This window comes from Gracilinanus agilis, chromosome 5 (genome assembly GCF_016433145.1).
Source record: "Gracilinanus agilis isolate LMUSP501 chromosome 5, AgileGrace, whole genome shotgun sequence".
NCBI classification, from domain to species: domain Eukaryota; kingdom Metazoa; phylum Chordata; class Mammalia; order Didelphimorphia; family Didelphidae; genus Gracilinanus; species Gracilinanus agilis.
The window spans coordinates 115,642,001-115,669,625 of record NC_058134.1 but is presented as its reverse complement, the minus strand read 5'-3'; the positions used below and the strand labels follow the sequence as shown (position 1 = coordinate 115,669,625).

General features: G+C 35.2%; 1 protein-coding gene and 1 pseudogene across 1 annotated transcript in view; one reads left to right on the top strand and one right to left on the bottom strand.

Annotated features, from left to right (window-relative positions):
• NUP205 (nucleoporin 205) overlaps positions 1-24,350 on the top strand; it is a 100,763-nt gene extending 76,413 nt beyond the window's left edge. Inside the window, exons 36-43 of the mRNA XM_044677625.1 lie at positions 3,410-3,486; positions 6,851-6,976; positions 7,136-7,262; positions 10,759-10,925; positions 13,428-13,551; positions 17,094-17,222; positions 22,481-22,554; positions 23,997-24,350. Coding sequence (XP_044533560.1) covers positions 3,410-3,486; positions 6,851-6,976; positions 7,136-7,262; positions 10,759-10,925; positions 13,428-13,551; positions 17,094-17,222; positions 22,481-22,554; positions 23,997-24,149 — 977 coding nt within the window. The 3' untranslated portion in view covers positions 24,150-24,350. The remainder of the gene's footprint in view (positions 1-3,409; positions 3,487-6,850; positions 6,977-7,135; positions 7,263-10,758; positions 10,926-13,427; positions 13,552-17,093; positions 17,223-22,480; positions 22,555-23,996) is intronic.
• On the bottom strand, positions 3,365-3,566 carry LOC123250847 (annotated as a pseudogene).
• Positions 24,351-27,625: the final 3,275 nt, after the last annotated feature.

Genomic DNA, 27,625 nt, shown 5'->3' with positions numbered 1-27,625 from the left:
GACTCGCTGTGAGTGTTTATATTTTTTAAATGTTCTGTTGTAGATGATTTATTTGAAATTGAGGAGTAGCTAAGAGATTTAGTAGATAGAACACCAGATCCAGAGTTGGGAGGGTCTGGATTCAAATTTAGCCTCAGATACTTCCTCGCTTTATTACCCTGGGCAAATTACTTAATTGCATTTGCCTAGTTCTTGCCTTTCTGGCTTAGAATTCTTACTAAGACTAAAAATAAGGACTTTCTAAAAAAGAAATTGATACCAGTGTTACTATTGTGTTCATTTAACTGAAGTGGATTAAAATATTTAGTCTTTGGCAATATGATTACATGGATTTCATTTCCTTTGGTTAAAATTTGAAACAGCTTTTAGATTGTCATTGTCCTAATTTAGACCCATGGTTATTGTGAAAAGGTGGTATTCAGAACAAGAAGCCATTCTGAATGTGATTATCATGTGTTTACTCTGCATAAAATATTCTATATTATGATACAATAGATGCCTTAGAGATAGAAGAAATAAAAGATATGGCTCCTGGCTTTATGTGAATTAGTTTACTTAGGGAAAGATCATATGTACATATGAAACAACTGGGGAACAAATGCAAGAGAGATGCCATCTTAAAACTTTTGAGTATGCATTGGTTCATTTTTCCTTTCCTCTAATTTTTTTTTTGCTTCACTGCGGAAAGTTTCATACGAGCTGGCAAACTTTTGGCTCATGCTTTCATCTTCCATGCTTTTGTTCAATGTGTATCTTCTTTTTGGAATTCTCTCTTTTCATCTATTAATATCCTAGCTACCCTTCAAGAACTATTACAAATTTTATCTTCTTTTTAGAGCCTTCTTTTCTCTTCTCCACATCCCTTTTTCCCTCTCTAGTACCTCTAGTACCTGTGATCCTCCATACAATTTAGTATTTGATTGTTTTCTGTCATATATGGAGACCCCTCTCTTGATTTTCTAATCTTTTTATACTTTACCTCCCCTCCAGTACTCTATGGTTTTGCTGGGCTGACCTGCTTGTAGCTCCTTGTACATGACATTGCAATCTTTTCTACTAATTGTCCCTCATTTTTGGAATGCTCTTCCTCCTTTCCACCTCTTGTTTCTCTGGCTTCCTTCAAATATCACTCCTATTAGGCTTTTCCCAGGCTCCCAGTAGTTTTTACGTATAGTCTCCCCTATTAACATGCCTCCTCTAGGGGACTTTTACCTTTCTTTGCATCCCATTGGCTTAGAGCACTGACACAGTCACTGCTTGAATTTTGATTGATTGATGGATTGTTCTATGGGTGTAGATTTTATCTGTCCAAATCAGTACAGCTTTGGTGGGAAGTTATGGTTTCTATGTTTCTTAGGCCTTGGACTATTGCAATAGTTTCCTAATTGGTTTTCCTGATATAAATCTTTTCCCTCTAATCCCACCTCTGCCCAGCTGCCAAAGAATTATTCTTGAAGCACATTTCTACCCATTGTTGATTAGATGTTCCTATGAATAAACTCCTCTTTGAGGCAGGTAAATGGCTAGCAGTCAGAGTGCTGGGCCTAGAGTCAGGAAGACCTGAGTTCAAGTCCAGACTCAGACAATATTTGCGTGACCTTGGGTGAGTGTCACTTAACTTTTGTTCCTTAATCCAGTAGAGAAAGAAGTGCAAATCATTCATGTATCTTTGCCAAGAAAACCTAATGGCCATTATGGTTCACAAGTTGGAAAGAATCAGACACAACTGAACTCTTTTTTTTTTAAATATTTTTAAACCCTTAACTTCTGTGTATTAGTTCCTTGGTGGAAGTGTGGTAAGGGTAGGCAATGGGGGTCAAGTGACTTGCCCAAGGTCACACAGCTGGGAAGTGTCCGAGGCCAGATTTAAACCTAGGACCTCCCATCTCTAGGCCTGGCTTTCAATCCACTGAGCTACCCAGCTGCCCCCTACAACTGAACTCTTGAACAACAACAGATGAATAAACTAGTGGTTCCTTATCATATATAAGATAAACTATATATTCCTGTGCCATTTAAATCCCTTTATATTACCCCAAACACCCTCCCCAGCTTTAAATATATCATTTCCCTTGCCACTCTTTGAAGCCTAGCTAAATTGACCAGCTCCTCCTGGAAATGCACTTTTTCCTTATCTCCACCTCATCTAATTATTTAATTTTTATTTGTTTGTTTTATTTCAAAGATATTTGATTTTCCAAATTATATCCCAATTATTTCCCAGTTATATCCCAAATAATAATTTTCAACATATGTTTTCCAAAATTATAAGATCCAAACCATCTCCCTTCCTTCCTGGAGGATGTTAAGCAATTTGTTCTGGGCCATACATGTATTATCATGCAAAACACACTTCCATATTGGCCATTGTTGTGAGAGTATACTCTTAGAAAACCAAACCCAAAATAAAACCATAAATGCAATGATGTGAAAGATAGGATGCTTTGATCTACATCCATCTGACTCTTGACAGTTCTTTCTTTGGAGGTGGTAGATCCTTGCTTTCTTTTGGAACTCATCTTAAATGCCAATTCCATCATTTACCTTGTGACACACAAAGCACATGCCATGGTTAAGATCGATCTCAGAGGGAGAGCATAATTTTGTAGTGACTTAGTCAATGCTATATCTGTGCTGGTGGTAGATGATTGGTATGGAATGGAGGTCAAAGAGGACAGGGAAATTTAAGTTCTAAATGATGAGGAAGAAGAAAACAAACCTGGTGCTAGAATTATTCAGAAGTTGGAACTTAATCCATACTGAAAAATTATTTGGAAATTTAAAAAAATTACTAGTAATATTTAGCCAGAGAAAGAACATTTATATTTCAGATGACAAATTCTTTAATTCTTGTTTTCTGGTATTTCATATTCCTTAAAAATGATATTCTTGCTAAACATTGATGTAGTCAATTTTTGATTATTGATAGTTTTGATTTCTTTATCTGAAAACTTCCTATTCATAGCCTTTGACCATTTGTCAATTGGGGAATGGCTTGATTTTTTTGTTCAATTGACTTAGCTCCTTATAAAATTAAGAAATTGAGACATTTGTCAGAGGTTTTTGTTATAAAAATTTTTTCTCAATTTGTTACTTCCCATCTAATTTTGGTTTTGTTGGTTTTGTGTAGTCAGTTTTTGGGGTGATGAACATATCTGAAATTTTCTTCAACGCTTTAAAAATAGCTTTTTTACAGCAACTTAATATCGCAAGTTTCCTTTTTTACTTAGCATGTTCATTTGATGCTCTTCTCATATCTGAGCACTAAAGTTCAAATTCCTTAAGATATTTATTTCAAAGATTCATCTAAGTACATCAGGGGTATATAAATCTTAAGAAATTTGCCAGTTGTTTCCATTCTGTGGATTATAAAATTATAATAAAAAATACCTCCACATATATTTTGTAGGGGTGCTAAGTGAACTAGATGTTGATGTCACTGAAGGATCACTGATGGAACTACAGGGACACATAGGGCGATTCCAGGTAATTTATTTTATTTCTTTTAGTAGTAATTGTGCCTTGGAAAAACCTCTTTGGCTACAATATTGCCACTGTGCAAAGCCTTCACTTTGTTTCTTTTAAATTCCATGTTTCTTTTGTGGTAATATATATGAAATCTATTTCACTTCTCAAATTTGACTCCCATGTTCTAAATTACTATGCTAATTTTATGTGATAGTATATAATATAGGTATATATTATAACTCGGTAATGAAAGCCAGACTGTGGATACTATTCTTGTTGAATTGTTCTAGTTGCTTTTAGATTCAAATCCATTAGATAGAACCAAGGTTTCTATTGGCTAGTCATTTTTTATGACTCTTTACCTTGTCAGTCCTCATGTTATGACTTATCTTTATTCTCTTGAAGAAAAATGAATTTTTTTATACTCATTTTTAAAAGTGTTGTGGTCTCTTCTGCTTCCCTTTGGGAATAGAATAGTTGAATACATCTAAGAATATCTATGAGATTGGCAAAGTTGACAAAAAAAAATGACAATCCTGAAGGTACCATGGGCAAATAAGCTCATTAATGCACTGTTGGTAGAGCCGTGAACAGGTCTGCCATTCTTCAAGGCAGATTGAAACTATGTCCTAAAGCCATTAAATTGATACCACTCTTAGGGCTATACCTCAAGGAGGTCAAACATTGAGGAGAAAGGGACTCATAAATACAAAAATATTTCTAGAATCCCTTGTTATGATGGCCAAAATTGGAAACTGAGGGGATGCCCATCAGTTGGGGAATAGCTGAACAAATTGTGGTGTGTGAATTTGATGGAATACTATCATGGTGGAAGAAATAATTGAGGTTTTAGAAAAACTTTGGGGGGAAAATGTATGTACTCAGAGTACAGAGTGAACTATGGTTTTTAGATAAGGTTAATTTGAGAATGTGTTTGACTAGATATTGTAATAGGGATTTTCTTTTTCTTGCTTTTTTCAATGGTAGGGGTAGGTGGGAGAGAGAAGAGATAGATCTTCATTTGAAAATAAAATTTGAAAAACTAAAAAAATATATAATTAAGCTTACATTAGTTCCCATCTTTCACTCTGTGACCTAGCCATATTTTTTTTAATTTAAATTTTTAAATATTTTTCCACTTTTACATGATTCATTTTCTTTTCCTCCCCTCCCACATCCGACAAGCAATTTTACTGGGTTGTACAAATGTTATTACTTGATACCTATTTCCAGACTATTCATTTTTGTTATAGAACGATTTTTTAAAAGCCTAAACCCCAAATCACATACCTGTGATAAGTGATGTCATATGATTTGCTTTTGCATTTCTACTCCCATAGTTCTTTCTCTAGATGTGGATATCATTTTTACACAAGTCCTTTAGGAATTTCCTGGCTCATTGCATTGTTACTAGTAGCAAAGTCCATTACATTGGATTGTTCCACAATGTTTTTTTTTTTTTTTTACATTTTTTTTTAAACCCTTAACTTCTGTGTATTGGCTCCTAGGTGGAAGAGTGGTAAGGGTGGGCAATGGGGGTCAAGTGACTTGCCCAGGATCACACAGCTGGGAAGTGTCTGAGACCGGATTTGAACCAAGGACCTCCCATCTCTAGGCCTGGCTCTCAATCCACTGAGCTACCCAGCTGCCCCATGTTCCACAATGTTTTACTTTCTGTGCACAGTGTTCTTCTGGTTCTGCTCATTTCACTCTGCATCAGTTCATTGAGGTTCTCCCAGTTCATATGGAAATCCTCCAGATCATCAGTCCTAATAGCACAGTAGTATTTCATCACCATCATATACCACAATTTGTTCAGCCATTCCCTAGTTAAGGGACAACCCTACATTTTCCAGTTTTTTGCCATCACAAAGAGAGCCCTAGCCGAATTTCTTATATATGACACTCCCTCCATCGCCCCTCTCATTGTCTTTGCATTGCCTTTCTTCTCCCTGTCACCACCCCATTCAGTCACCTGAACAGTACTCTCTTCTCACCCTCCTCCTCCTTCAGTGAACAGCTTCCACCTTCTACACAAGTACTTTTAAAAAAAATTTTACCAATTACATGCAATAAATTTCCACATGAGTTTTCCTAATTTATATGATCGAATTTATCTCCCTCTGTAGAGAACATAAGGGGTTAAATCCCCTTGACAAATTCCCTTCCTCCTTCCTCCTTAGCATTCCCTAAGGGGTCAGGAAGAGGACAGGGCCACAGAGAAAAGAATGTTTTAGATAAGACACCTGAGACCTAGGAAAGTCCCTTGCTCCAGATATTCTCCAACTCCCTGCCTGAAGGAAAACAATTTTTGGTATCCTTAGGAAATACTCGGAATTATTTTTGTTGATTGTTGGATTCCCGCACTAGCTTAGCTTAGTTCTCATGATATCCAATATATACGTTTGCTGTAGAAAGTAGTGAGAGAGTGTGTGTATGTAATAAATGATGGAGTGCTAAGCTTCTGTGTGTGTGACTGCCTTCTTGACCCCTCTGCCTTCTTGACCCCTTTGCCTACCCTGCTCCTATCCCTACTGGGACTCCTGTTTTGTCACATTCCTTCCTTCCTTTCCCCCCTCCCAGTACTGGTAGGTAATTTGGTCTGGGTTATACATGTATTATCATGCAAAATATATTTCCATATTGTTCATTTTTCTAAGTGAATAAAAAACAAAACCCTAAAACATAAACCCAAATAAACAAGTGAATAATCATAGCTTTCATCTGCATTCTGATTCTAGTCGTTCTTTCTCTGGAGGGGGATAGCATTCTTTGTCATAAGTCCCTCATAATTTTCTTGGATCATTGTATTGGTGATAATAGCTAAATCTTTCACAGTTGATCATTCCATAATATTGATTTACCGTGTATAATGTTCTTCTGGTTCTGTTTATTTCACTGCATCAGTTCATGTAGGTTTTTCCAGCTTTTTCTGAAATCATCCTGCTTATCATTTCTTATAGCAAATAGTATTCCATCACCATCATATACTATAATTTGTTCAGCTATTCTCCAGTTGAGGGATATCCCCTTAGTTTTCAATTCTTTGCTGCCACATAAAGAGCAGCTATAAATATTTTTGTACAAATAAGTCCTTTTCCTCCCTTTTTAAAAAATATCTCTGGGATATAGACCTTGTTAGTAGTATTACTGGAACAAAGGATTGTTTTATAGCCCTTTGTATATAATTCCAAATTGCCCCCCAGAATGGTTGGATCAGTTCACAATTCCACCAGCAATGGATTATTGTCCCAATTTTGCCACATTCCCTCCAATATTTATCATTTTCCATTACTCTTACATTAGCTAATCTGATAGGTGCTTAAACTAGTATTACTCAGTAATGTCAATTAATTTCTTTCTTTTCTTTTCTTCTTTTTAGCGCCAATGCTTAGGATTACTAAGTCGCTTTGGTGGTTCAGACAGACTTAGGCAGTTTAAGTTTCAAGATGGTGTGGAAGGAGATAGAGTGAATAAGAGAGATGAGATTGAATTGGCTATGCAACAGGTAAGAGGAGTAAGGATTTTGAAAGTATTCTTTATGTTGACAGTTATTGTAATACTTTTAGAAATTAACTGGTAGACATATTGTCTGGATCACAGAGATATATTGTGTTTCTTTGTTTTGTCTTGTATAATATTTGTACCTACCTTTCTTCCCCTGTAGATTTGTGCTAATGTCATGGAATATTGCCAGTCACTCATGTTACAGAGTTCTCCAACATTTCAGCATGCAGTATGTCTCTTCACCCCCAGCCTTTCTGAAACTATTAACAGAGATGGACCACGACAAGGTGGGAATTGTTACTCTATTTTCCAGGTTTGGAACCAAATTTGTTATTTAAATGGTTATGACAGAATTCTGTTTACATTTTAATGAGTGAGATAATCAACTCTTTTTAAATATATTCTAAATATGCCTCCTGTGATGCTGAAGTTGGCATAAGTACAATTGCTTTTCAATTATAAATCTAATTTTTATAGTTGAATTAGAATAAAAAAGAAACAACATAATGGTCCTAGGCTTGTGGATTGGAGGCTAGAATAAAGTGCTCTTACCTAAAAGATATCAGCAAATTTTTAAAAAAAAATATTAATATTCATTTTTTAGAAAAGTTAACATGGTTACATGATTCATGCTCTTACTTTCCCCTTCACCCCTCACCCTCCCCCCACCCCTGGCCGATGCATATTTCCACTGGTTTTAACAAATAGTTTAGACCTATTTCCAAATTGTTGATCATTGCATTGGTGTAGTAGTTTCGAATCAAAATCCCCAATCATGTCTGCCTCAACCCATGTGTTCAAGCAGGAGGGAGGAAGCACTCCTGTTGGGCTGCTGGGCAGAGGGGCAGGTGTCCTCAGGTGGATGGAGAGGGGGAGGAAATTTTTCTACCAATCTAAGTTATCATCTTCTGTGCTGAACACCTAGAGCAGGGGTCCGCAACCTTTTTGGCCATGAGAGCCATAAATGTGTATGGAAGGAGGAGGATGGAGGCGGAAGGCACTGGAATCTGGGGCAGGGGCTGAAGGGCCCCCGGGGCACATCCTGGGGCTCTGCCCAGACTGGCCAGATATGGAGGTGGAGCCAGACTTTGCTGACCCCCTGCCTTGGTGGTTAAGTGACTTAGTAGGGCTACACCCAGGGTTAGGACTTGGTAGAGGACTTGAACATAGACTTTCCTGCTTTAAGACCAGCTCTTTCCACTATGCCTCTCATCTTATATAGATGGAATTTTTCTAGGTTAGTGGGATGAGGTGTTTATTTTTTCATAGGCACTGGGCAATAAATTTGAACAAACTATGACCAGATGGATGGGTTATGAGGGCTGGCTTCATAATCTGAGCAAGAAAGTTTTCATAGATGCTATTGGTTGAGTAATAGGCCATAACTTCCATTCATAAGGGATTTTTATATAAATGTGGACTTAAGAACTATTTATTAATATTGGTGTGAAATTGTAAAGTATACATTTAGAGCAAGATTTAAATACATACATAAGATACATAAGTAATTATGAACAGTTACTTACAAGTATTGAATACTAGGGATACAAATATAAAAGTGAAGACAGCCCTTGCCCTTGGGGAGCTCATGTTGTTTAGTCATTTCACTCTTTTTGACCCCATTTAGTTTTTTCTAGGTAAAGAGCCTGGTGTGCTTTTCCATTTTCTTCTCTAACTCATTTTACAGATGAGGAAACAGATGAGGAGGCCATCGGGGTGAAGTGACTTGTCACATAGCTAGTAAATTTCTAAGGCCAGATTTGATCTCAGGAAGATGAATATTCCTGACCCCAGGCCTAATCCTCTATCCACTGAGTGACCCAGCTGCCTCATATTCTAATATGGAGAGAAAATAACTTGGATGGTTTGGAAAGGGAGTAGGTCTGTAGGGAAGTAAATTTCCTGGAGCAACTGATAGAATTGACTTAATTATGGTTTAGAATGTAAATGTTTCCTTATCTTATCTACTTAATTTATCCAGTTTATTTACTTTAGACTTAAGAAGAATAAATGTCAATTGACCTTGAATCTTTTCTTATAGATAGAAACCCCCACAGAGTATAAATATAGTTCTTAACTCTGGCCTCTATTCTTCAAAGCAGCTTGGTACCAAAATCCTTTAATGGAAGTTTTTCTTCCCTCCTTCAGGAGAAATCTTTCAAAATTGCTTATAATTGGTCACAGAGAGAGACCTGGTATTCCAGTTAGCAATGTTAGGATTCCCTCTAATAATCTAATAAATCGAATTCTGTCTCTTTTTACAAGGTAAAAACTGGCCTTTTAGATATCAAAATGTAGAAGAGAGATGATAAGCACTTCAGGAGGGAATGTAGACAGTGTGAATCCCCTGTGATTCTCTTTTTCTAAGGGGAATAGTAGTTTCTAAAAGCCAGCTCTTAATTTGCCCAAATTGCCTTTCCTTTACAGAAATTGAAATAATAATTTTTTCTTTGTTAAACACAGAAGTTTTATGATCTATCCTCTAGTGAACTATTCTAACCTTCTTTCCATCTTAGAGTCAATACTGTGTATTGGTTCCAAGGCAGAAGAACATTATGGGTTAAGTGACTTGTCCAGGCTCACACAGGAAATGTCTCACAAATTATTTTTAAAAAGACTGCAATTGCTTGCTAGCTGGGGGGGGGGGGGGGGGAGGGAAGGTAGGGAAGAAGGGAGGGAGATAATTTGGATAATATAATTCTGGAAAATGTATTATGTGTAATTGGTAAAAATAAAAAATAAGTAGGGAAAAAAAGACTGTGCCCTTTTCTTCCTACTCTTAACTTCCCCAAAATCACATTTAAATAATATGGAAACAAAGTTTTTAAAGATATGTAAAAAGTGATTTCTTCCTGTTGACTTTTTCCCTGTAGTCTTACGTTGAGTTGAACAAAACTTTTATTTCAAGTAGTTAGCTTTTGGATAAATCCAGTACAATTAGAATTCTATAATCTGAGTATTGAAAGGTACCTCAGAAGGCATCTAACTTAATCTACATTTGAACTCTACACTGTTCATGACAAGTGGTAATCTAGTTAGATCTTGAAGACCATTGCTGTAGAGAGCTCAGTGTTTCATAAAGCAGTCCATTCCACTACTGTACAGCTCTAATTTTAAGGCAGTTTTTCTTTATATTGATCCTAAATTTTCCTTTATATAACTTTTATCCTTTGGCTCTACTTTTACCCTCTGGAGAAAAGATAAACAAATATAATCCTTTTTCATATGATATTCTTTCAGATACTTGAAGAGGACTTTCACAATCCCAGTGATATCCTCTCTAATAAGACATCTCAACTTCCTTCATCTAATACTCATAAAGAAGAAACAGTATGGTAGAGTAGAAGCATCATGAGTTAGAATCAGGAAGACTGATGTTTGATTCCTGCTCTTCCTTCTTAGCTGTGTGGTCATAGGCAAGTCAGTTAACCTCTCTGAGCCTCACTCTCCCTGTAGAATAAGAACAGTAATTCCTGTAGTAAGAATTAAATGAGATTATGTAAATCTGTTCTGAAAACCTTAAAGTATTATATAAATGTCACCTTTGGTTTCCAGTTTCTTCACCATACTATTTCTTCTTTAATTGTTTTTAGTTATATAATGAAGCAATTTATTGATGGAAATGTGGTAGCTATGAAGTCTTTTTCTTGTGCCACCTCTCAGGTTTGATGAGGTTTGATGAATTTCCTATGTATTAGAATTGGTCACTATAGATTCTTGATTACTGTAACCCTAACCTTAACTGTGGGTTAAATATTCTCCTATTTTGACATTTCTGCTTAGATACTCAAGCTCCAGTGGTTCCATATTGGCGTCTACCTGGTTTGGGCATTATTGTCTACTTGCTGAAACAAAGTGCTAATGATTTCTTCACTTATTATGACAGTCATCGACAGAATGTCAACAAGCTACAGAATGTAGAACAACTCCCCCCAGATGAGATAAAAGAGGTATGTAATCTATAATAAATTGCCTAGCCTTACTGGGAAAAAAGGGAACTGTTTTTTTTTTTAAATTTTTTTTTTTTATTTTAAACCCTTAACTTCTGTGTATTGACTTATAGGTGGAAGAGTGGTAAGGGTAGGCAATGGGGGTCAAGTGACTTGCCCAGGGTCACACAGCTGGGAAGTGTCTGAGGCCGGATTTGAACCTAGGACCTCCTGTCTCTAGGCCTGGCTCTCAATCCACTGAGCTACCCAGCTGCCCTAAGGGAACTGTTTTTAAAGATAACTGAACAAAGATAATAGATGAAGAGTGATTTTAAAGTGATGAGAGTGATTCTTGTCAGCAGTTTATGGAATCATGCTTTAATGTTCTAATTGAACCCTGTAAACCTAACAGTTCTTTAATAAAATGTGATGGGGAACACCTCATGGAAACCAACATCTAGTCTGTGGGAAAATGGTAGTTTTGAATAAACATTCTTAGTAGTTTATAGTCTAAAATCTCTAATGAGGAAATTAGTTTTTTTAGGTAGCTGCCTTTCCTTTAAAGGTTATTTCTTAGGTAAGTTTTCATTGTGCCTTTATAATTTTCATTAAAGTTATGCATGTAGTCCAAATGGGATATCTTATAAAAATGTGCATTTTATTTAAGAATTCTCTTTTTTTTTCTTTTTGCTAAAGGAATTAATCATTAAACATCACCTTACAATGTTGTAGAAAATGATTTATTCATTTTACAAATATATACTTCATGCCTCTATGTATGTAGCATTATGTCAGATGTAATGGATAATACATATAAAGAAATCTGACAAGTTCCTGAGTGCCTGACATAAATACATGAAAAGATATATAATACTATAAGGCACTGCAGTTTTCCAATAATAATGGTTATATGTGTGTGTGTGTGTGTGTGTGTGTGTGTATATGTATACATATCAGAGAGAGAATGATCAGGTATAGATAATAGAGATTTATCTATATCTAAATCTATAGAGATCTAGATGGAATAGATTGATAAGGCAATTAAAAACCTAATGAGTAGTAAAAGTAGTAAAGAACCTAATTAGTAGTAGTAATAGTTGTTAGTGGTCATGATGGTGGTAGTAGTAGAGTCAAATTGAACTCTGAAGTTGGTCTCGAGAAGAAGCAGAGATTATTATGATTGGACCAAGGCCAAAGATGATATTGTAGAAAATTTCGCATTCCATCTCCACTCTGCTTCAGCAACTCTGTGGGTTGATAGAAGCTTACATCTGTCTCATGAAACTGTATCACTCCTTAACCATCACCTCCCTTCATTAAACTTTTGGTATAGTCAAACTTTTTATGAACTTCAGATCAATGCAACAAACATTTAAATGTCTGCTTTTTGCAATTTTCTGGTAGGTGCTAGTAATATATTCCATACTGATGAAATTATGGTTTATGATTGAAAAACTAATCTTATAAGGACCATTATCTAAGCATGAAATAACTAATTGCCACTTTGTATCTATCCTATAGAGGCGTCAACAGAAATTCATTTATTAAAGTTCTAAACTTGAGGAATTAGTGATTAAAGCAAAAAATTTATTTTCAGAAACAATATCTTCACTTTACAGTTTTTGGAGTTTTTGTGAGGTTATCTTGTTTTGCTGATTCCTTTAGTTGAGTTACCTAGTTCTTTTTACTCTGTAAAAAAAAAGTCTGCTAATCATGTTTCAATGGATCTGTGATCTCATCAATGTGAATGTTCTTTCACTATCAATATAGGATAGATACTGGTCTCTATTAAATTAACAATTAAAGCTGTGAAAAGAAGTTTAGTACTTTTACAATTAATTGGTATTGACAGTCAGATGGTTTCCAGATAGACTTCTTGATCTGCTAGACATTGAAGCCAACCCTCCTTGGTACTAAGGCTTAGAGTTTTAGTTCTTAGCTTTTATACACTGTCTCTTTAAAGGCAAAGAGACAGGCGACACAACAGATTACAAATTAATTACCAGCAAATATTTGGGAAGGACCTGAGGAACTAGGTGGCATAGAGCACCAGGAGTGGAGCCAGGAAATCCTGAGTTCAAATCTGTCCTCAGACACTATATGATGACCCTGCGCAAGTCACTTGACCCTCTTTGCCTCATAAGCTGGAGAAGGAATTTGGAAACTACTCCCTAATTGGAGAGACCCCAAGAAAACCCCAAATAGGGTCATGAAGTGTCAGACATGACTTAAAACGATTAAACAGTAGTATCTGGGAAGAAATCAATAAATTAAAGTGATGGGAAAAGTAGGGAAAAAGAAGATAAACAAAGCCCAGTGAGAATTACTTTAGATCAGAATAGTGTCAGAATAGTTCAAAGTTGGTGAAAAACAGAGACAAATCATTAGCACTGAAGGATCATTATTCTTGGAGCAGGTTTGATAAAAGTGACCACATTGCATGAGTCTTTTGCATATATTTCATGCCAGAAAAATTTGCTGGGTTTGTATTATATTCCTCATGATGCATCCCTTTCTTTGCAGTTGTGCCAGTCAGTGATGCCAGCTGGAGTCGATAAAATCTCCACTTCCCAGAAGTACATCTTGGCAAGACGACGTTTGGTGAAATTGATCAACAATAGAGCTATATTGCTTTCTCTTTGTTCTTGTATCCTTAATCAAATAATAGCAAAACTTGAAAAGTGTAGTATAAGAAAACTTGCTGAGGTCTATTGAAAGCTGTTGTATTCTTATTTATTTTATCATTGAACACCAAAACAACTTATGAATTGAAAGTGATTGAGGGCCTTTTTTTCCCTCTAGATTCAATCTCAATGTGAAGAACATCATGGTATAATGGCTAAGCACATTGAACTTGGCAGGCTGCAGTATCAAAGTTCACATCTTGCCTCTTATCCTTAGTAGCTAAGTGACCTTAGATAAGTCACTTAATTTCCTTAGTTCTCAAGCTTTTAACACTGGAAGTTATAAGTGGGTTGTTTCATCACTGATGGAAGAATTTCACCATTTACATGGGTCCTTGAATTATGTTTGTGTACAGTTAATTTCCAAACCAAAGTATTTCTTAGAACCTTCCAGCTCAAAGTATTGTGAGTGCACTATTGAAATGTGTTCAGTAATCCCACAGTGAGTTCCAAGAAGGCATCTAGACCCTGCCTATCTCAGAACAAAGTTTTGAGCATTGGGGAGGATTATGAGGGGAAGATTGGAAGACTTATCCTCCCACTACCATGTCTTGTCAGCTGAGCTTTGCTTTATTCTCCTTGCCCATTAGTCTGGGGCTCTTGTCACTAACTCAGGATTATTTGTTGAGGAGGCTCTGCCACTAAGTCTGCCTTTTCATTTTCATTTTCTCTCCTAGACTTTTATATTTTGATCTTTCCCCTGGCAGCCAGAAACATTCTTTTTTTCTTTTACTTGAAGAGAATAAACAGTTGTTCCTCTTTCAGGATAAGAGTAAGATTGCAAGTCCCTTCCATACCTCTTTCCAAAAGTTGTGCCTTGCTCTTGGCCATTTTCTCTTTCTGGAGAACATGCCATTCAAGAAGGCAGCTTCCTCAGAGTGAGTCAGATGTGGTGATTTTACACTTTCATGTCTCTCCTTCAGGTCAGGTGTAGGAGAAGAGTTAAAAATTGGTGAAGAATTCTCACTGGAAAGGGTATTTTTTTCTGCAAAGAAAGTTATGAAGACTTCCTTTGGTCTTTTTTTCCCCCCTAGCTCATTAAGATGACAGTGACTTCCTTAAAATTACCAGACCAAGGTGATACTCTTCATATGATCTTACCCTTTGGCTTTTAGGAACCATCTTTTAATGATGTATTATAGTTAAGAAGATTAATAGCTTCCTTTCCATCCCTCTTCTATTTCTCCTTCACAAAACATCACTAAAAGCCTGAAAAGGTGGCAATGATAATAAAGTCAGTTGAATGTAATTGGAACTGTAAGAAGTACCTGTACAATACAATTTCCTTACCATTTAATCAGTCTATCAACAGGTGCTGACTTACTTAACTAGGGGGAATGCAGCAGAAAATTGGAATCTTATCAGTTGACTATTTGTAAAGGCTATATAATCTGGATAAATGTGGTCTGAATCATTGTACATTTAAGGTAGTTTTTAGCTGGCTTAAATAGCTGAATATAGTAAAAATGTTGATTTTTGTCCTTGGAACTTCCTTGTTGAACACTTTTATCAGTACTTTGAATGAAGGCACAGGACACATGGCTATTGTGATTTGTATAAGACTTGGATAAGGGGGCAGCTGGGTAGCTCAGTGGATTGAGAGCCAAGCCTAGAGACAGGAGGTCCTAGGTTCAAATCTGATCTCAGACACTTCCCAGCTGTGTGACCCTGAGCAAGTCACTTGACCCCCATTGCCTACCCTTACCACTCTTCCACCTAGGAGCCAATACACAGAAGTTAAGGGTTTAAAAAAAAAAGACTTGGATAAACACACAACCTATGGTTATCAGGTCTTTAGATGATACAGAAGTGGAGAGGATTAGATAACATGTTGAGGGATCAAATTAAAAAAATATTTTTATAGGTTAGAATAGTGGTTTGAAAGAAGAAACTTGAGTTTGCTGAAAACAAGATGAAATTAAATAGAGATAACTAAAATTCTGCATTTTGATTGAAGATAAATTATCCTCTTTCATTGAAATTTTCTTTCTTTCTTTCTTTCTTTCTTTCTTTCTTTCTTTCTTTCTTTCTTTCTTTCTTTCTTTCTTTCTTTCTTTCTTTCTTTCTTTCTTTCTTTCTTTCTTTCTTTCTTTCTTTCTTTCTTTCTTTCTTTCTTTCTTTCTTTCTTTCTTTCTTTCTTTCTTTCTTTCTTTCTTTCTTTCTTTCTTTCTTTCTTTCTTTCTTTCTTTCTTTCTTTCTTTCTTTCTTTNCTGACTCTCACTCCACTGAGCTACCCAGCTGCCCCGAAATTTTCTTTTTTAAGAAAAACTGGTGGGGCTGGAAGGAGAAACCAAATGATGCAACTCCTCTTTTTTGACTTTCTCTTTTAGAGAGGGGAGGGTCATGGAATAAATATTTATTAAGCCCTAGCTATGTGCCAGACACTTTGCTAGGCACTTTACAAATATTATTTGATCTTTACAACCTGTGAAATAAATACTATTATTATCCCACATTTTATGTTTGAGGGAGCTGAGGCCAACAGAGGTTAAATGACTTGCCTACAATTACATAAGTAGTAAATATATGAGCCTGTGCTTGAACTCAGGTCTTCCTGACTCCAGGCCCAGTGCTCTATCCACTGTTACCAACTAGCTGCCTTTTACAAATTGAATTTTTAAGAATGTCACCTTCATTTCAAGTTTACTTATTATTTATACATACGTACTGACCTCTGGACATACTTAGCTTGCTAACATCTCTTCTGAGAAATGGCACCTAAGACTGAATTGGATGTGACTTGAACAGGGCAGAGAATAATGGGATTACTATCATTCTTGTTCTGAATGGATTCATTGAATAATTGGAGTTTATGTAAGTGAAGTTTTATACTTTCCATTGTTTCTTTCTCCAAGATACTGAACATAAGAAATATTTTCATTGACTCAAATATAGTATATTGAAACCAGCAATGCTGATTAATTGGTTAAAAATTGTTTGGACTGGTAACACAGCAGCTGCATATGAAGGATATCTGAGGGATAAAGAGTTTTGACCTTGCTTATGATTCACCTTAGACTACTTTGCACCTATATCTGATTCCTTGGTTCTTATTCTTCAGTGTTACTTCATGTCTGTCCTTTCAAAAGCTTGTAGTAATTAATGCCCTGTCCTCCCAGTTCCCAAGTCTCATAAGCAAGGTATCTAACTCATTAATAATCCTGCAATTCTTCTAACTACTGATCTGTAACAAAAACAGCTAAATGAATCATTTTCATATTTTCAACCTATGTATCATCTTAATGCCTAATAATATTTAAGTCTTTTCTACTATTAGATGAAAACTATGTCCATGATATTTGTATATGTTTATTTAATATTTAATGTGTATGAATATTTTCTCCCCTCCCCATATCATAATGAGAATAGTGCTGTTCCACTATATCCATAGCAGGAGTAATATTTAAAAAGGAATGTTTGTAGTTTATCAAGTCCTATAAAGCTATTGTCTTAAGAAAAAATAACTAACAAAACTGGTTTCCTTGACCTGAGGTCTTACCTGTAGATATCATAGAGACCTGCCTATTTATTTTTTGGCGCCACTTAGAATACTATCTATTACGATGTACTCCCACTGATTGCCAAGATTCTCTACTGGCTTCTACAGCTTCATTTAAAAATAGGAGGCTACAAGGTAAGATTTATTCTAAATCTATATCAATGTTTTGCATTTCGATATAGTAAAACAAATGCCTAAAGAGAATGAGTTTTGTCTTTTGACAAGACAGATTTTTGAAAACTTTTTTGTGGGATTAGCACATTATCACAATCTAATTGTGGCCATTAAGAACTAATTAATTATTACCTACTTATCTGGAGGCCCCTTTTTGGTAAAAAAATTTTTGTCCTTTTATATGCTTCTTTTGATAGCTTTGATTTCTTCTGAAAACTGCTTGTTCATATCCTTTGACCATTTCTCAATTAGGGAAAGGCTCTTCTTTTTTGTAAATTTGGGAAAATGTAGCCTTAATCAGAGAAACTTGCTGGAAAATTTCCCCCCAGTTTCCTGTTTTTCTTCTAACTTTTGTTGCATTCATTTTTTTCTGTGTAAAACCTTTTAAATTTTACAATCAGAATTATCCATTATACTTCAGTGATCTTCTCTGTCTCTTGTTTGGTCATAAACTCTTCTCTTATCCATAAATCTAAAAGGTAAAATTTTCTGTGCTCCCATAATTTGCTTTATGATATCACCATTTATATTTAAGCCATGTACCTGTTTTGATCTTATCTTGATAGGTGGGGTGAGATGTTGGTCTTTGCCTAGTTTCTGCCAAACTGTTTCCCAGTTTTCCCACCAATTTTTGTCAAATAGGGATTTCTTGCTCCCAAAGCTTGGATCTTTGTGTTTAACCAAATACTGGATTACCGTGTTCTTTGACTACTCTGTATTGTATACCTAATCTGTTTCACTTATTCAGCCCTTTGTTTCTTAATCAGTGCCATATTGTTTTGATTACTGCTTTGTGATGTAGTTTGAAATCTGGTACTGCTAGGCTACTTTCTTTAAAATTTTTTTCATACATTCCCTTCATATTTTTTGACCATTTTTTCTTCCAGATAAATAATTTGTTGGTAGTTTGACATGTTGCTGAATAAGTAAATTAATTTAGATAGAATTGTCATTTTTATTATATTGGTTCTGCATACCTATGAGCAATGACTATTTCTCCATTTTTTTGTTCAGCCTTTTTCTTTAAAGAGTTTCTTAAATTGTATTCATATAGTTCCTGTGGATATCTTGGTGGGTAGACTTCCAACTATTTCATATTGCTGATTATTTTTACCTTTTAAATAATTTTTTCCCTTTTTCTGAAAAAAGAAATTGGTTTGGATTTTAGGCTTTTGGGTGAGGTTTTAGGCAAATAACAGTTTTAACTTTACTTTGTAATAATTTAGACTGGAATCATAATGAAGTCGGGAGCCATAGGCAGGATTCTTTTTTGCCATTTTTTTAGGCAGACAAGTATAAAGAGACCAAATTCCCCGGGTTTTAAAAAGAGTTATGTGGCCAATAAACCACTAAGTAGCCCAAAGCCAGTCATATGCCTCATGTGGCTTGGAGGTGGACAGTTTGTGGATAAGGTATATTTTTATTTTTATTTTTTGTGGATAAGGTATATTTATATATTTTTATTAAGACTGCAATACTCCACCCTTAGGTGAAGGATGGAGGGCTAGCTTTATCAGAGATCTCAAACTAAACTATAGAACAGTGATCATTAAAAGTATATGGTATTAGCTGAGAGATAGGAGGGTCGATTAATGGAATAGACTTGGTCTCTGACTTTTTTTCCTACTCCAGTATTAGACTCAAGACCATTCATGAACCTAATCTATATTCTTCAGTTGTAAACTGACTTTACTCTGGGATACCTCTCCAAAAAAATTTATTCATTCATTTATTTATTTATTTAAAGAAATTTTTCCATGTTTGCATGATTCATTTTCTTTCCCTCCCCTCCTCTCTCACCTCCTCCCAGAGCTGACAAGCAATTCTACTGGGTTGTACAAATGTTATCACTTGATACCATTTCCATGTTATTCATTTTTGTTATAGAGTGATTTTTTAAAAGCCTAAACCCCGAATCACATACCCATATATAATGTGATAAGTGATGTCATATATTTTGCTTTTGCATTTCTACTCCCATAGTACTTTTTCTTAATGTGGTTAGCATTCTTTCCCATAAGTCCTTCAGGAGTGTTCTGGCTTATTGCATTGCTACTAGTAGCAAAATCTATTATGTTGGATTGTTCTACAGTGTTTTACGCTCTGTGCACAATGTTCTTCTGGTTCTGTTCATTTCACTCTGCATCAATTCATTGAGGTTCTCCCAGTTCATATGGAAATCCTCCAGATCATCAATCCTTTTACAGCACGGTAGTATTCCATTACCATCATATACCACAGTTTGTTTAGCTATTCCCCAGTCAAGGGATACACCCTTCCCCCCAACCCCCTTCCATTTTCCAATTTTTTGCCACCACAAAGAGCACAGCTATGAATATTTTTGTACAAGTATTTTTCCTTATTATCTCTTTGAGGTACAAACCCAGCAGTGGTATGGCAAACATTCTTTTAAAGCCCTTTGTGCATAATTCCAAATCTCCTCCCTCCCCCACCCCCCCAGAATGGCTGGATTAATTCAAAACATTTATTATTTTCCTTTGCTGCCTTATTGACCAGGCAGCTAGATGTAAAGGGGTACCTCACAGTTGTTTTGATTTGCATTTCTCTAATTATGAGAGATTTAGAACACTTTTTTCATGTGCTTATTGATAGTTTTGATTTCTTTATCTAAAAACTGCCTATTCATATCCCTTGACCATTTGTCAATTGGGGAATGGCTTGATTTTTTTGTACAATTGACTTAGCTCCTTAAGAATTTGGAAAATGAGACGTTTGTCAAAGGTTTTTGATATAAAGATTTCTTCCCCCCCCCAATTTGTTGCTTCCTTTCTAATTGTGGTTGCATTGGTTTTGTTTGTATAGAAACTTTTAAATTTAATATAATCAAAATTATTCATTTTACATTTTGTAGTGTTTTCTATCTCATACTTGGTCTTAAATTCCTTTCTTTCCCATAGATCTGACAGATATACTATTCTGTGGTCACAATTTATTTATTATTTCCCTCTTTATATTTAAGTCATTTACCCACTCTGAATTAATCTTGGGTATAGGGTGTAAGGTGTTGATCTAAGCCCAGTTTCTTTTATACTGTTTTCCAATTCTTCCAGCAGTTTTTGTCAAATAGTGGGTTCTTGTCCCAAAAGCTGGGATCTTTGAGTTTATCGAACACTATCTTGCTATTGTCATTTACTCCAAGTCTATTCCATTGATCTACCCTCCTGTCTCTCAGCTAATACCATATACTTTTAATGATCACTGTTCTATAGTTTAGTTTGAGATCTCTGATAAAGCTAGCCCTCCATCCTTCACTTTTTTTTTCATTGTTTCCCTTGATATTCTTGATCTTCTGTTCTTCCAGATGAACTTTGTAATAATTTTTTTCTAATTCTATAAAAAAGTGTTTTGGTAATTTGATAAGCATAGCACTGAATAAATAATTTAGGTAGGATTGTCATTTTTATTATATTAGCTCGTCCTACCCATGAGCAGTTGATGTTTTTCCAATTGTTTAGATCTAGTTTTATTTGTGTGGAGAGTGTTTTGTAGTTATGTTCATATAATTCCTGAATTTGTCTTGGCAGGTAGATTCCCAGGTATTTTATCTTGTCTAGAGTAATTTTAAATGGAGTTTCTCTTTCTAACTCTTGCTGATGAGTTTTGTTGGAAACATATAGGAATGCTGATGATTTATGTGGGTTTATTTTGTACCCTGCAATTTTGCTAAAGTTATTGATTGTTTCTACTAATTTTTTAGTTGATTTTCTTGGATTCTCTAGGTATACCATCATGTCATCTGCAAAGAGTGATAGTTTAGTTTCTTTATTGCCTACTTTGATTTGTTCAATTTCTTTTTCTTCTCTAATTGTTATTGCTAGCATTTCTAGTACAATATTAAAATGGAGTGCTGCTAATGGGCATACCTACTTCACTCCTGATCTTATTGGGAAAGTATCTAACATATCCATTGCATATGATGTTTGCTGATGGCTTTAAATAAATACTGTTTATTATTTTGAGGAAAGGCCTTTCAATTCCTATACTTTCTTGTGTTTTCAATAGGAATGGATGATATGTTTTGTCAAAGGCTTTTTCTGCATCTAGTGAGATAATCATGTGATTTCAATTAGTTTGGTTGTTGATGTGGTAATTATGTGGATGGTTTTCCTAATATTAAACCATTCTTGCATTCCTGGTGTAAATCCCACTTGGTCATAGTGAATAATTCTTGTGATAACTTGTTGTAGTCTTTTAGCTAGTATTTTGTTTAATGTTTTTGCATCTATGTTCATTAAGGAGTTTGGTCTATAGTTTTCCTTCTTTGTTTTTGGTCTTCCTGGCTTGGGAATCAGTACCATATTTGTATCATAAAAAGAATTTGGTAAGACTCCTTCTTTGCCTATTTTATCAAATAGTTTGTAGAATATTGGGGTTAATTGATCTTTAAATGTTTGATAGAATTCACTTGTGAAATCATTTGGCCCTGGTGACTTTTTCTTGGGGAGTTCTTTGATGGTTTCTTTAATTTCTTTTTTCTGATATAGGATTAAAGTATTCTATTTCATCTTCTGTTAACCTAGACAATTTATATTTTTTTTAAATATTCATCCATTTCATCTAGATTGCCATATTTATTGTCATGTAATTGGACAAAATAGTTCTTAATGATTACCTTAATTTCATCTTCATTAGACGTGAAGTCACCCTTTTCATTCATGATTCTGTTAATTTGATTGTCTTCTTTCTTTTTCTCAATTAGATAAACCAATACTTATAACTATTTTATTTTTTTTTTCAAAATACCAGCTCTTAGTTTTGTTTATTAGTTCAATAGTTCTTTTACTTTCAATTTTATTTATTTCTCCCTTGATTTTTAGGATTTCCAGTTTGGTCTTTATCTGAGGGTTTTTAATTTGTTCTTTTTCTATTTTTTTAGTTGCATGCCCAACTTGTTAATCTCCTATTTCTCTTTTTTGTTTATATGGGCACTCAGGGATATACATTTTCCTTTGAGTACTGCTTTTGCATTATGGGATACCTCTTTATACAAATTCATATGGGACTTTGGGGTCTGACTGGCTAATAAAATGCTTTATTGATGGTTATTTCTATAGTAATTAAAAATATAGCCAGCTACATTTTTGTCATGTGCATTCTTGCTTTTACAGAAGAAACAAATCAGATTATTTAAATTCTTTATTCATGTACATTGATAACATTCAAATAATAAAAGTGGAAACCTTTATTTTTATTTCTAGACACTTTCACTTCAGAAACAAACTTGGATTTCAGAAGTGGGCTGACTCGAGTGAGCCAGCATGACATAGAGCAGGTAAGGTGGATCCCATAAGTTATTTTTTAAAATAAAAAAGTTAATACATATGGTAGAATATACCTTAGAATATAATTCATATCAGATACTCAAATTTGGAAGATACTAAATCAGTCATTTTAGATGGGCTGATAGTTTTGCTTCTCCTTATTATCCCTGTTTATGTACTTAGAGCCTAAGTAGTTTTTACTCTAATGATCTTGGAAAGTAGTCCTTGATGATAAAATAGTAATAAAACACTTTGCTAGGGTTGATTTGTAAGAGGAGCACTATTCTACATGTGTTTTTTGCTTCCTTTCCCTGTCACTTATAAACTGGAAGCAATCTGGAATAGTGAATAGAGATTAGCAGTGGAATCTAGAAGAGTAGGTTTAACGTCTCACTCTAGACACATACTAGTGGTGTGCCAGAGCAAATTACTCAGAGCTAGACACCCTATATACTACACAAAGACACCATTCAGATGTTTGCTGAAGGATTTAGAATTGCTGAAATTTGGATCTAATTCAGGATTAAGGGGAGGTGGCCCAGCTTTGCATTCATGCCTCAGTTGATATGTCACCCTAGGCTTAACTATAGTTATAAACAGTTATTTTATTGAGATAATTTATTTGCTTGTTTTTGGCCAGACTTGTGTTGTGATGTCATATTAATTTTAAGTTTGGCTATATTTAGGATTATAGATTTATGTTAGTATCATGGAGTTAAAGGAGAAAAGGGAACAATAATTTATTAAAAAACTGCTACGTATTAGGCTTATAGCCAGGTGCTATGCTAAGCATTTTACAGATGATATGTCCTTTGATCCTCAGAACAACCCTTCCCAGGTAGGTTCTCCCTATTATGTAGTGGAAGAAACTGAGGCAGATAGGCTAAGTGACTTGCTTCCGGGTTACACAACTGGTTCAGTGTCTGAAGCCAGATTTGAATTCAAATTGGTGATAATGATTTTGTTGGAGGTTCTTAAACATTGCAGATGATGGACTGGATTGACTTGGGAGTCAAGAATAAATGGGTAAAAATTCTATCTCTCTGTGACCATAGGCAAGTTCCTCAAACTCTTATTGCCCCAGGCAGCTCTACGAACAGAAGTGAGATGAATAAACTGACCTGTACCAGTCAGGTTAATGAATCTCATAAGAGGAGTTTCCCAAATTAGTAACATGACAGATATGGACCATAATATGCATTATATGTAAGTGGTAGATCTGTTTAGAAGAGTTGTCATCCCGTTTTTCAACCCCCCAAAACTATTCTGTTCTAACAATTGAGGTGGAAAATTGTGGGATGTGAATGTGAATAAAAAATAAACTTGACATATACTAAAGGATTGAATTGATCTAGAAATTTCTGAACTGTTTTAGATTGTGAAAAAGACAAAACTTTGTAAAGTATGTCCTTGACATTGCTGTTCTGAGAAATGTCCTTTTCATTTCCTCTAGCTTCAAATTGAAGCCATCAATGCCTTCGGTGAATCACTGCAAAAGAAGCTTCTGGATATTGAAGGATTATATTCCAAAGTTCGGTCCCGCTACTGTTTTATACAAGCACTTGTCAGACGTATCCGTGGCTTATTAAGGCAACCAAGGGGCTAAAAGACTATTAGTACTTCTTTCTTTCTTTTACAGATAACCTGGGGGACATTCTTAATTTAAGTTTTAGAGACCAGTTTTTTCTAAATTATGGCCAAAAAAAATATTTTCTTACTTTTTTCTTACACAAATAGATTTTGTGCATAATTCCCACCTTGATTCCCCATCAGTAAAAATTTAAAAAATAAAGTTTTTTTAAACAAATGGATATTCCATCTTTTGAAAAATGACCTAGGGAATAATCTCCTATTATTGGGGGTGGAGGTGCAAAAAGAAAAATTCTTATATCTTACTCCGTTTGCAAAACAAAAGGTATATTGTTGAAACTGGATTTTTCTTCAATCACAGTAAAACCTATAGCCTTACTGTTTTTTATGTTCTTTTTTTGCCCTTGGAGGAAGTAACCTGGATAATTAACTATAGCCCTATCATTTTGTAAATTAGGCCTACTCAGTTCTTTGAATAATATGCTACAGAAAACCATTTTCCAGTAATGTTTTATGGGCTAAAAGTACATAAATTCTGTTATACATATCATTGGAAAAATAACAGTTTGACATTTGTTTTTCAGACCTTGTCTTGAAATTTCCTAAATTAAAAATTTTAATTTCATCTATAATTAACTTTATGGCAATGACTAAAATTTCATATGGTCACTGCTCTAATTACTACATCTCTGGTCACCCTGTCTATAGTGAAAGGACTTTCTCTTTCATTTTTTTTTCCCTTGGAGTCAATACTGTGTCTTGGCTCCAAGGCAGAAGAGTGGTAAGGGTAGGCAATGGGGTCACACAGCTGGGAAGTGTCTGAGGCCAGATTTGAACCCAGGACCTCCCGTCTCTAGGCCTGACTCTCAATCCACTGAGCTACCCAGCTGCCCCCTCTCTTTCATTTCAGTCCCACCATTTTGGTCTAATATTTCAGAAATACTGCTGAGAAGAAGCAACAGCTCCTCTAAACCTATGTAAGCAAAGAAAATGAAAACTTTGCTTCCAGTCTTACAAATTTTCATGGTCATTAAGAAGACTTAAAATAACAAAAAAGGTATTTGTCAAAATGTCTTTTGTTTCTCTCAAATAATATTTTGAAATTGGTTTTGATTCCCAGAAATGCTGGCAAGATTTAATTAGAAAAGGGGGAGATCTTCTAGGTAACAGTACCAGAAAGGGTCTGAAAGGGAGAGGTAGTGAAGAAAAAGCTTTTTTTTTACTTTATAAGTTTTAACTTTTTTGGTGTGTGTGTGTGTGTGTGTGTGTGCGCGCGTGCGCGCACGCGCATCATGGACTGCTTTGGCAATTTGATAAATCCTGTGAGCCCCTTCTTGGACTAATGTTTTTAAATCTAAGACAGAATCCATAGAGTTACAAAGGAAACCAATTAAGTTGAACTACAATTATTTTTTAAAGTTATGAACTCATAAGAAAGAACTCCTACCTGGGTTAAGATGGAAACTTTTGAATTAGAAAAGACTTTAGAAACGAGTCCAACCTTTTCATTTAGGGGAGACTAAAGAGAGAGGGGACATTAAGTGATCTGTCTAAAGTCTCATAGGTGTTTTTTAATTGAAACTATCTTTTTCCTTAGTATCAGTTCTAAGACAGAAAAGGCAGTGAATGTTAAATGATTTGCCCAGGGTCACACAACTAAGAAGTGTCTGAAGCCAGTTCCTCCTGACTTTAGGATTAGTACTTTTTTACACTGTACCCGCTAGCTGCCCCAGGGCCCATGGGTATTAAATGGTAGAATCAGGATTTGAATTCAAGACCTCTGACTTTAAATCCAGTGCTCTTTCCACTGTATCACTTCTGCCTGCCTCTTAGTTTGCCAGATATTTAAAGCCCTTCACAATATAACTCCAGCTGACTTAGGTTTATTGCACATTACTTTTGCTCCATGAATTATGCTTTCCAGGGAAGTGACTTGTTTGCTATTCCCTGTACATAACATCCCATCTCTTGCTGCTTTGATCTTATCAAGTTGCATTGCACTGTCCTTGCCTGCCTTTAAGTCTTTTTGAATCCATAACTCCTTCAAAGCTTAAGTCATGTTCTCCTACAGGAATACTAGCCAGACCCAGTTGTTAGTGTTTCATCACTTCCAAAATAAATTACTTTGTGTCACTATATAAACATATACAGACATATGTATACACACATACATAATATATATAATGTATATATGTGTACCACTACATATGTATATTTAATTTCATCTTTATCTGTGTCCATGTTTTCCCCCATTGGAATATAAATTTCTAGAGGATGTAGACATTTTTTTCTGTCTTTTATGTCCCCAGTACTTAGCACAGTGCCTGATGACAAATGTGATAAATGAGTATTAAATGAATAAGAAACATGTATTCTCAAGAAGCTTAATGGCATGAAGGATATATACAAATAACTAGCATAAAAGGGAGAATGAAATAAATGCAAGGAGAGGTCTTGGGAAAACTGATTATCTACACCAGTGGGGTCAAATTCAAATAGAAATGAGGACCAATTCATATGAAAGGATCATTGAGGGCCAAATATTGACTTAGTGATCCTGCTGGGACTCCCTCCCCCATGGTGTTTGTGTTTGAACCCTCTGCTTTTAAAGTACAGAGAGTTGTAGTCAGCTTCAGAGCACTCACACCAGTGGGTGATCCCTTATCTTTTGAAATGTACTGACTTGTAACATTAGATAGGCTTTATCTCAATTTCTGGCTTATTTCCCTTTGGTGGTGATTTTTAAAGAATGCAGTGAATCCACATGGCATTTTAAATGAGAGGAAATGGCTTTTGAATGCTAGTCAGGGGACCTGAATTCTACTGGCTGTACACCATTGTGACCAGTTAAAATCATCTCTCTGGCTCTGCTATCTTGTATTAAAAACAGTTAAATTAGATGATTTCCAAAATTGTCTAGATCTAAAAATGTCTACTTCCAATAACATCCTCCCAGAATTTCTAGTTGCTTAGGAATTCATTTTTTGAGCAGGTTACCCCTCCATGGTGCTGTTCATTTGGGTAACCTTAGATCAGCAGTTATTTTTTTGGAATCATGATTTGAGAATCCCTAGAAATTACATGTTATACAGCCAATGAGAATGTCATAGAATATTTGACCATGGTGGAATCTGAAACATTATCTAATTAAGTTTGTAGTACTGGTGTAGTGACTTAATTTACAGTCCTCTTTAATGACAATTCTCTTTTTATTGGACCATCTCTACTTATAGGATGTAGTGGCTACATTGCCGACTGTTCTTTTCTCTTCAGTGATGATAGGGTATCTAGAATTCACATTATTATTGCTGCTTAGTTACAGATATCTGTGCAGTTGATCACCAGTACTTCAAAATGTTTCACCTTGCCATGTTTATTTTCTGCGCCAGTCAAGATATACTGCTCAAAAAGTAAAAGAATAATTTTCTTCTGGTGCATGTCTCCTAGTTTTTCTTCTTTGATTTACTCTATTTTCTGAGTAGATATATTGAG